Source organism: Alnus glutinosa, chromosome 13 (genome assembly GCF_958979055.1).
Source record: "Alnus glutinosa chromosome 13, dhAlnGlut1.1, whole genome shotgun sequence".
Lineage (NCBI taxonomy): Eukaryota > Viridiplantae > Streptophyta > Magnoliopsida > Fagales > Betulaceae > Alnus > Alnus glutinosa.
In genome coordinates this window covers 20,520,117-20,531,712 of record NC_084898.1, presented here as the reverse complement: position 1 = coordinate 20,531,712, position 11,596 = coordinate 20,520,117, and the positions used below count along the sequence as shown (strand labels likewise).

Below are 11,596 nucleotides of genomic sequence, written 5' to 3'. Positions count from 1 at the left end.
ATAATAATAATAATAAAAGTAAATGTCTAATAAATTTTTGAGCCAATGCGTGATTTGAAATCCATTTGTTACCATTTAAAATTCAAATTTTACTGCTTAAGTTTGTCGCGGATTTGAAATTAACCATTTTGTGATTTTTCCATCTATTTTCCAAACGTCCGTTAAGGTGAGTCATTGTTTATCTACGTAGGTATTGACACATCAGGTAAAATGACATCGTTTTAAATTTTTAAAATTTTCTTTTTAAAAAAAAAAAATTAAAAAATATGGGTGGTTGCCGGTGACAACCACCCCACTTGGGGAGGGGGTGGCCTGTGAGCTACCCTCAGAGGTGGCCAACGTCACCTTTGGGGTGGCTCACTGCCTCCCCATGTTCCGAGAGTAGCCTGCTTGCCAACCTAAAGGCTAATGGTGGTGTGCTAACCACCCCAGAGGTAGCCGGCTCCACCTCTAGGGGTGTCCACCATCAACCCCTTACTCTAGGGATATGGGGTTGGGGGTGGCGCGCGACCACCCTCGCCCCCAAGGGGGTGGCTACCCCCAAAACCTCTCATTTTTATTTTTTGTAAAAAATAAAAAATTAAAATTGAAGTTTTTAAATTTATAAAATGATTTCGTTTTACTTGATGTGTCAATGCCTACGTGGATAAACAGTGACTCACCCTAATTAATAGGCGTTGGAGAAATGTATGGACGATGATTTTTTCATGTGAATTCTCTAAGATGCTTATTTTTGCTTGAAGTTGTATGAATTGGTTTAATATGAACCTGCATGAGCTTTTGATTTCCAACTTTGTCGTTCATTTGATTTAGTTTTTTTTATCCTATTAATATTCTGTATCTCACAGTCTAAATTAGTGTTGAGTTAATAATTTTTTGAGTAATGATTCACTACCACCTAAATGTACAACTTTTCACCACCTTGTCTATGTGGCAAGGTGGTCCTCCACCTTAATTTATTTTTAAAAAATAAAAAAACTCAAAAAGTAGTGGGGCTTACCTTGCCACATAGGCAAGGTGGTGAAAAATTGTATATTTGGGTGGCATTGAATCATTATTCTAATTCTTTTCATGTTTTTTTAAACATAATGGTGACATTGTTGCCTTATGGATACTTTATGAAGTAGTTATTCTTGTTATTATGAGTTTTGAGCTGTGTCCAGCTTGAAGGTAGACTGGGAAAAATAGTCAATTTATTATGAGTTTTGAGCTGTGTCCAGCATGATGCAAATAATCAGGTTTTTAATTTTAAATTTAATTTAATTTTTTTTTAATTTTTCTGGCTAGCAGAACTCAGGTGTTTGTTGCTTCCTAGTTTGCTGGTTTATGAATCTCTATTACAAGAAGTTGCACTGATTTGTGTCATTGACATACCATTCGGAAACCCATGAATTGGACAAAATGTATTAAAATGGAATTTGTTTAGCCCAATTCATGTGCTTGGAGCAAGAAAAAAAAGGGTGAATTCAAATTCAATTCAAACCCATGAATTGAACAGAATTAGAATTTTTGTGAACTGGTCAACAAAAGATCATATCAAATCTAATTTGAGAAGAAGAATCAAACACTACTGCTTTCATATCGAGGATAGAAATTAGGCTTTAATAATATTTTTTAACTTACATTATTTTTTCATGTGAGTGTAGCCGTTATCGTCTTCTTCTGTAATTTATATAGCATAGAACTTAGTTGTGTCAATTTTGTGCTTGACCTGCAAAGTTTTTGTTGTTTCAAAAGTAATTTTTCACTGTAACTATTTAGGTAGCACCCAGAAGTCCATTTTTGCTAACTACATTACTATCCTTTTTGTCATATTTCATCTTCTTTGCACGTAAATTGCTTCGTAAGAGGAGTAGATGGCTTTTTTGTTTAAGGGGATGAAATAGGAGGCATCTGAATACCCCTTTGATGCAAAGGACATTCAGAAATGTCCATTTTTGAGGAACATCAACAAACCCACTTGCTTTTCCTTCTCTTCAGCGAATTTCCTCATTCCTGTAAGTTCTATTTCTTTTCTCCTTTATTTCGCTTTACCATTTGTTTAGTTTCTTCTTAATCTTTATTAATAGATGATGATTTATGCTTTGATATTGAGATTGACTGTGTTTTATTTTCTTCAGGCCCAATTTTGACATGGCGTTTAGCCTCTCTTTCATGGGAAGGATGGGGTTGTTCACTCTCAGGGAGATCTAATGTTCAGTGACATTCCAGAACCTGAGCTTTCACCTTGTTAGAAATAAGGAGGAGATGGATGTCTGTAATGGAAGAGGGAGAGAACACGAAGATAAACAAAGGACTACATCTTTACTGATTTCCTTACATGCTTGATTACAAAGTAGTCTAATATATAGGCTTAATAAAAAGGTAAAGACCAGAGTACAAAGAGATAAATTAAAGGTTAATAACATTGTGGTATGGGTTGAGGAATGACTTGACCAAAGGGATGGCTTGCTGCTGCAATGGTGACTTGTGATTGTGGAAGACTTGTTGATGCAGAGATGGTGAGGTTGCTGCAGACTTGTTGATGCTGATGAGTGGTTAACTTGTTGCTGAGGTTTATCCTCTAATATACCTCAGTTCAAGCCTTTAGCAGCAAAAGCAGCCACCATAAGTTTGTCAGCATTTGAACTGGGAGGGCCATTTTTGGCTTTGTTAACTTCTCTGAGAAGTGGAAGAAGCAGAAGAAGTCTGAGCCGTCCAGCAAGAGGGAACCCTCTTCTGATGTAGATTTACATCCTTTTGCCAAGGCTAACATTTTATTCTGAAAAAGGAAGTGATTTTGGGAAAAATTGCACAAGGGTTTGTTAACCAATGCATTGGTGCTGTGGGATAATAAAATCTGTTATGGGATTTCGAATATCCAGTTTGGGAAATTAATTCATAATTTCATCTTATACAGATAATTGTTTGAGATGTTGCATCAGTGTCATTCTATAAACCTCACTTGAAAATTGTGACGAGCATCAATGTAGAGGAAATAATTTGACAGGCAACGGTCCAATCCGGTAACTCACAGAAGAATATGTAAAAATGCTTATTGAATCATGCCCTATGCTCTCAATTTCAAATAAATATTTAATTACTTGTTGCAAACCTGACTGAGACTGCTTTTTGTTTCTGATCAACCATGCAGAAAGGAAATGTATCAAAACACGAGGCATTGGGAAATGCTTGGTTAGAAACAGGAAATTGCTCAATTGGCTAGACCTACAGAGCAGTGAGCCGTGTCCTCCCTCTTGTGGCAACAGCTCTTCAGCCACCACCTGGTATGAAGTTTAGATGCCTTCCGGCAGTAGTTGTTTCAAGTAGGGCTATAAATTTTTGACACGACTCGCAAACTCGACACAAAATTAAAAGATTATGGTTAAGCTTAAAAGGGCTCGGGTCATAAAATGGTTGACCCGTTAGACCTGTTTAATAAAAGAGTCATTATCAAGTCAACTCGTTTGACCTGTATATTTAAACATTCTTTTTCAACATTAAAAATTTAATTTAAATAATCATGTTACCTCTCTCTTTCTCTCACTATCTAAATAGTAAAGACTAAACTAAAAAAACTCACAAAAGACAAAATAAGTCTATTTCTTTTATTGAGTTAGAACTTGAAATAATATGATCATTCAAATAATATGATTTTTTTTTAGTTTAAATTTGTGTTTTTATTTTTATTTTTATAGACTTTATTATATAATGGGTCAAACAGGCCGTGTCCTGTCAACTTGTTATTTAAGTGGGTCATGTTAGGGTTAAAGAGTCTGACATTTTTAGTTAAACGGATCGTGTTAGGGTTGACCCTTAACGGGTTCACGGGTCAAAGGGGTTGACCCGAACCCGACACGTGAACCCGTTTTGACAGCCCTGGCTGCAAGGGCTGCCCTGCCCAAGATTGCCCTTGTTATAAACTTATGCCCTCAGCCTCTACTTGGTAAAACTCATCAATCTTGTGAATAATCTTCGAGTGGGAGTTTGTTATGTGAATGATTTTACAAATACGTAATGAGATAATTTGTTTGGTTTTGAGGAAACCTATACTCTTTAGATTCGTTAAAGGGAACCTAAACCTTTTCAAACACAAAATTTGAGATTAATTTTTTGCATACCTTCTCATTATTTCATCATGCTTAAATAGAAAATATTACAACTGTAAAGGTGGAAATAAAAATAAGTATGGTAATCAAATTATTTTATTTTATTTGATTACCGTCAATTACAATCAATCCTCTAAAAAATAATTATTCTATAAGGTAAGTATCAAATCATAACATATATTCTAACATAAAGAAAATATTCTAGCATATTATATATTCTAATATTAATATTTGCTCCGTGTAGAATTCCATTTTCATAACAATATTTATGTTATCAATCTTTATTTATTTACTTTTTCCTTCTTGTGGGTAGCATATAATGCAGGATCAATTCCCTTCTATGATTGACTTGGGGCCCTAGCTATTCCTTAGAAAACTACTTTTGTTTTTATAATGTGACCTATGAGAATAATTACTTTTTCTCTTAACTATTTAGAATATAATAATTGTTTGGGGAGTTGTGAAAATTAGATCCACTGCCTGAAGAAAGGAAGAGCAAATGGCAAAGAGAAATGGACTGGTTACTCTCCCTGACCAACTATATGGTTGAGTTAGTTCCTGCTAAGCAAAATGGTGCAAAAGGCCAGACCCTGTTTTGCTAAATCAATCTAGAAAGAAATTGTTACACCAAGGAAGAGTGGTACATCAAGTGTTCAAGGCTGCTAAATCAATCAGTGAAAATGTTTTGCTTGAAATGCCCGTGTTGGCCATTATCCAAGATGCTCATCCCAAGGTAATTAAATTCTCCCATTTAAAAGATTCTTAATTAATCTGCCTTTCTCAATTCTTGTAGGATGTTGGGCATTCAATTCTGGAAGCATATTCCCGTGTTCTTGAAAACTTGGCCTATAGCATTCTGTCTAGGATAAGAGATAATTTGGAAGAAGATGGTTTGAGCACTCCAAATTCACCGGTGGTAATGCCTTACTTCTTTGGTATAAATCATTACGAAACTTCATCAGTTGGTATAGATTTAAGGCACTCGTTGATTGATCAGATGAACAAGGTGCATGGGAATTATTGTGACTCTAATTCAAGAGTACTTGTGATTTGGGATCTTCATACAGTGAGGCCAAAGCAAGTTCTGTGGCTACAATACCAGGTCATAATAGACTTTGTGCATTGGCAGAGAGGCCTATGTAAGTGTGTTTCGTAAAAATTCACCTTGATAAACAAAAACAAAAAATGTGTGGTCTTCAATAGCTTTTTTTTGTAAAGATAATTTTGGTTTGCCTCTTAAAAAAGGTGTAGTTGAGGTCATTGTGAACTTTGGATGTATTGCTTGGAAATATGTAGCAAAGCATTAACCATAATTCTTCCATCGACAACAATTCCTACCAAAATCAAAACTAAGTTAAATTGATTTTAAATTCTTTAAGGTGCAACAATTCTCATGAAAATGAAATTTTAGGCTAGAATGAAATTCTAGAACCCTTGCAACTTGTACACAACTACTTCCAAGTGTAAGTTAGAAGCACTACACAATACAACATCTTTATTGAAGATAAGCATTAATTTGAAGTATATATAAATATATATATGGTTGTGAATCACCGATAGAACATTTCAAAACATGACTCAATAATTCTGTCAATAGCTCTAAAATAAATATGCCTCCAATTCTTTTTAATGATTAGGATCCCAAAGAAAACCCAAAATCCGAATGCATAAGAGACAGCAACAAATGCATAGAAGAATAAAGGGCTATCGATTATTCTAGTCTCTTCCTTTTCTTCCTCATGTCCAGGTTCAAGTTGGTTTGTAGTTGAGCAGTTTCTCGGCAGAGGGTCTCCACATAAATCTGGATTTCCATTATAGCATTGCGACTCGAAAGTTGAGAACTGACGCTCAAATGGGACTCTTCCAAAAAGATTGTTATAGGCAACACTAAATACTGATAGAGAAGTCATTTCAACAAATTCAAAAGGGATTCTCCCACTCAACTTGTTGTGGGAAAGATCCAAGCTCTCCATGTTTTTCAAGTTTTGAAAAGAATTTGGAATGGAGCCTGTTAGAAAATTATTCGACAAGTTCAAGGACCGAAGCTGCGACAATTCTCCCATTTCAAAAGGAATGTTACCTGTCAATTGGTTTGATGACATGTCAATTATAGTCATTATTGAGAGTGGGATACCTTTGTAAGCATGTACCTCATGTTTTACTCGCAAGTCCGTTTTAATTTCGAATTCAGGCTCTACTCCCGTTGGATGTGCCAGGGAAAACAGTGGACCCTTTTCCAAGAAAGAGTTTGAGAAATTCTTCTTCCAGAATGTAATGTTATCAAGGCAGGAGGGAATACCTCCCGAAATATGATTATCAGAGATATCGAAAACTTGCAAACTTTCCATTTGACACATTCTTCGGAGTAGGTGACCTTCAAAGTGATTTCTACTTAAAAGAACTTGCACCAAGCTAGGATGATCATACAACCACTTTGGAATATTACCAGACAAGTTATTGTTTCGAATATCTAGGATTAGCAGAAAGGGGCTGTTTGATATTGCGGGTGAGATCATTCCTTGAAATTGATTGCCGCCGAGTTGCAAGCACTCCAAGCTTGTCATGTTGGCGTCCCTTGGGAGCATTTCTCCTTCCAATGTATTGTTTGATAGATTTAGATATACCAGTCGGGTGCCATTTGTAGTCAAACTTTGCGGTATTGTCCCTGAGAGCTTGTTATTAGAAAGGTCTAATGCTTCAAAAGATAGATTACCAAAAGACCAAGGAATGATGCCCTCTAATGCATTTGAGGACATGTCAACATCGTATAAGAGTGGAAGAAGATGTCCAATATTTTCGGGAAGAGAACCTTTGACATTATTACTTGACATGTCGAAGAATTGAAGTGATGAAGTTCGATTAGCAAAGCAACCAAGAAAAAGAGAACCATCAATTTTGTTACTTCTCAAGGATAAACTTATGATACTCGTGTTGAATAGCAACTGACAAGGTATGTTTCCCTCTATTAAGTTGTGAGACAAGTCTAGCCATTCCAAGGAATCTTGGGTGGTGATGAAGCTTGGGAAAACGTGACCATTCTTCTTGTTGAGGCTGCAATTTGCCAAGTTCAAAGAAGTTAGTTGAAAGGTTGGAACCCACGAGCGAGATTCGGTTTCAATTTCCAAATTGCAGTTGCTTGAAAGATCAAGGTACTTGAGACTTGAAGCATTGGCAAAAGTAGAAAATGATAAAACCCCATCTAATTGATTGGCCGAAACATCGAAATACTCAATCTTGCTTTGGTTGGAGAATATTGATGGAGGTAGATTACCATAAAGACGATTATTTGATAGATAAAGTACTTCAAGGTTTCCAATCATCCCAAGACAAGAGGGAATAACGCCTTCCAGTCTATTACCCGTAAGATCCAAAGACCGTAGATATTTTAATCGCTTCAGTTCGCAAAAAGCTGCATCAAAGTGATCGAGTGTGAAGAATGAGTTCCAATGTAGGATATTATGTATATGCTTAGAAGGCATCAAAATAATGAACAACCTAATATTGAGGTTAGAAAATATTATGACTGATATATTATGAATTATGTGAAACTCTTTGAAGGTAGGATTCTCTATAAGATCTCAAGGTATGAATTAAGAGTCATTTAGAATTTCAGGAATTAGCCAAAATGAATTGAGCAAATAAAATTAAATGAAGCTGAACAAATTATTATGGGATTAGAAAAGAAAAAAGAGGAAAGGAAGAGTTCTCACGTACCTTCAAGGCTTCCTCCAATTTGCATGTTAGACAGTACTAGTATTTCGAGTTCATCAAATAAGGTGAACAAGGTTACATTTGGATACCATGTACTTCTTGATGAATCGTAGTCATGACCTTCCAAATATATTCCGCTAACTCCTCCAGCAATACCTCCACATTCAATTCTGTACCCTTTACAACAATTCCTTCCGTCCCAGCCCGCAAGGGAAGAAGCATTTGTGGCGTTCTTGATCTCCAAGAGAGCTCTCGTCTGTCGTTCTTTGGTGCATCCAGCTGCTTTAACACAAGCCAAAGGGGATGAAGCGATGAAAGCCAAAGCCCAAACAAAAATGACATTTTTAGCAAAGCAAGAAGTCTCCATTTCTCAAGAGATTCTGATTGATGCAACTACGGAAACTGCCTTTATATATAAATTGATCTGGAGAGCAGTAATGTGTATGGGAAATTGCTTGGAAATTACTACATTTATGAACAACGTACGTAGTACTTTTGGTTTCCTTTTATTTTTCTTTGTTTTTCGAAATTGCAGCTGCTTTGTTTCTAAACTTGAAATTATGACGTACCGATCGAATACTCCAAACCAAGAAGCACGTATGTGTCTATGAAATTTATATATCTATGAATTGAAGCCAAATTTCTTCTCAATTCCAATTATCCATCTTCCTGTACGTTGACGTAAAAGCTCAGATGTGTGTGTATTGGAAATAGCTTCAAAATTACAACTACTTTTGGTTTCCTTTTTTTTTTTTCTTTTTTTTTTTTAAACTTCAAATTATCACCCAAGACCCCAAACCAAGAAGCACTTAAAAGCTTTAGCCAAAACTAGTATTTTTAAATGTCTAGGTAGGGGAAGCACTATTGTACTAGTAATAATTAGGGTTTGTTTGGATTTGTGGTTTTAAAAAGTGTAATTTAAAATGTGCGATTTGAAAAAGTGATTTTTAAAAGGGCAATTAAGCGTTTGACAAAATCGCAGTTTAGCCTTTAAAATCTCAAATTAGCTTTTAAAATTCTGCATTTTCAAAAAAATATCATCTTAATTGTGAGTGCTCAAATGAAAAAGGTGATACCATCAGCTTCCGTTGGATTCTACCATCTGCATTAACTTTAGTCAACTACACATAATTTGAGCATTTTTCTTTCCTTCTCTTTTTCTTTCTTTTTTGAAAATTGTAACTGTTTTAGCAAAACAAGAATAACAAAAATAACAGTTTTAGCAAAGCACGTAAAGCATTATTCAAAAGTAGTTCATAAACATATATATTAAGTCTATGTTTTCTCCAAACCAAGAAGCACGTAAAGCATTATTCAAAAGTACTTCATATATATATATATAAATGTCTAGGTGGGGGAAGCACTAACACTCACCAAAAATTCAATTAGAAAATTTGTCCAAAAGTAGTTCATAATGCAATTGCATAGTCGTTTAATCCCTTTTCATGACTTCCGTGATTTATGCCGTGAATTCGGGAGAGGTATTGATGTGTGACGAAGGAAATGGAGGAGACCCACAAATTAAGATCCTCTCAAATTTTATTTGTGTAACGACTCACTCCAACAAGACTTTTCAGGAGGTCACCCATCTTGATACTATTCTCATAAAAGCACATTTAATTATGGAGTTCTGATAGGTTCATGGCTATCGCATTTAAAAATAAAAGTTTTAGCAAAACAAGAAGACTCCATTTCTCAACAGATTCTATTCTGATCGATGCAACTATGCGGCCGGTAATGATGGCAGTGCTGCCTTTAATGCAATATTGTTGGCAAGTCTTGAAATATTAATCCACGCGCGCATTTTCTGGAGAGCAGTAGTGTGTATCGGAAATAGCTTGGAAATTACAAACATGTATCAACTACTTTTGGTTTCCTTTTCTTTTTCTTCCTTTTTAGAAATTATGACCCAAGACCCCCAAACCAAGAAGCACGGATAAACTTTACCCAAAAGTTTTATATAAAATATATTAATTATATATTTATATATATAATTAATATTGCAGGAATCAAAATTGTTACTTTCGGGTATTTAAAAAATTCCCAAAACTTTAAATTCTTTGATTTTTAAGATGTGTTTAAATTTTGAAATTAAATTATAATGAAGAATTTTGCTCCTAATGCGGGTTATGAGCTAGTATATATAAATATGAACTACTTTTGAGTAAATTAATTAAGCTTGGGCATGCTTCATGGTTTGAAAATAAAAAAAATAAAAAAAAATAAAAAAAAAAAATCAGAGACTTACTTAACTGTGAATGCTCAAATGAAAAAGGTGTATACCATCAGCTTCCATTGGATTCTACTTTGCATTAACTTTCGTCAGCTACACATAATTTCAGCATTTTTCTTCCTTTTCTTTTTCGGAAATTGTAACTGCTTTTTTTAAACTTGAAATTATGCCTCAAGACCCAATTCCACAACCGGCAATTAAGTCTCCATTTTGTCCAAACCAAGAAGCGCGTAAAGCATTATTCAAAAGTACTTCATATATATATATGTAAATGTCCAAGTGGGGGAAGCACTAACACTCACCAAAAATTCATTTAGAAAATTTGTCCAAAAGTACTTCATATATATATATATATATATATATATATATATATATATATATATATATATATATATATATATATATATATGTCTAGGTGGGGGAAGCACTAACACTCACCATTAGAAAATTTGTCCAGGTGGGGGAAGCACTAACACTCACCATTAGAAATTTTGTCCAAAAGTAGTTCATAATGCAATTGCATAGTCCTTTAATCCCTTTTCATGACTTCCATGATTTATGCCATGAATTCGAGAGAAGTATTGATGTGTGACGAAGGAAATGGAGGAGACCCACAGATTAAGATCCTCTCAAATTTTATTTGTGCAACGACTCACTCCAACAAGACTTTTTAGGAGGTCACCAATCTTGATACTATTCTCACAAAAGCACGCTTAACTACGGAGTTCTGATGGACTATCACGACCTTAAAACGCGTTGTGTCAAAAGGAATGGGAATATATATATAAACATGAAATTATGCCTCAAGACCCAATTTGACAAATGGCAATTAAGTCTTCGTTTTGTCCAAACCGAAAAGCACGTAAAGCATTATTCAAAAGTAGTTCATATTTATATATATAGTTAAACCTTAAAACGCGTTGTGTCAAAAGGAATGAGAATATATATATAAACATGAAATTATGCCTCAAGACCCAATTTGACAAATGGCAATTAAGTCTCCGTTTTGTCCAAACCGAAAAGCATGTAAAGCACTATTCAAAAGTAGTTCATATTTATATATATAGTTAAAGCATTATTCAAAAGTAGTTCATATACATATATATTAAGTCTCTGTTTTCTCCGAACCAAGAAGCACGTAAAGCATTATTCAAAAGTAATTTGAAAATAATATAGACTCCTAAAATTAATGGTAACCAAGCATGCAACCAAATATGTAAAGTAATGAAGAGATATATATATATTCTTTATTTTATGTTATTTCATTGTGTTGCATTTCATAAATAAATTAGCATTCATTATATTATTGGAAACAATAGACTTACTTAGGTATTTTTGTATTATTGTTTCCCTCTGTATTATTTATTAATACATGATTTGAGGATGAAGAGTATCAGGACTATTCAGATGTTTAGATGGATCCTAGTGGCAGTCTTTTGAGGCTAGGCTGCCTCTATTTTGTGAACTACTATGTTGTAGTTCCTTAGGTTATTATCCAAAGAACAATATTTATATTTCAGTTGGTTTGTAATAATCACATTATGATATTTTGGGTTGTAAATTA

General features: G+C 34.5%; 1 protein-coding gene across 1 annotated transcript; it reads right to left on the bottom strand.

Moving 5' to 3' along the window:
• Window positions 1-5,638: 5,638 nt before the first annotated feature.
• LOC133853960 (receptor-like protein 56) lies at window positions 5,639-8,166 on the bottom strand. The gene is made up of 2 exons (XM_062289980.1): window positions 7,803-8,166; window positions 5,639-7,497 (listed from the first exon to the last, which is right to left on the bottom strand). The coding sequence occupies exons 1-2, from the start codon at window positions 8,164-8,166 to the stop codon at window positions 5,639-5,641; spliced, it is 2,223 nt and encodes a 740-aa protein (XP_062145964.1).
• Between the last annotated feature and the right edge of the window lie 3,430 nt (window positions 8,167-11,596).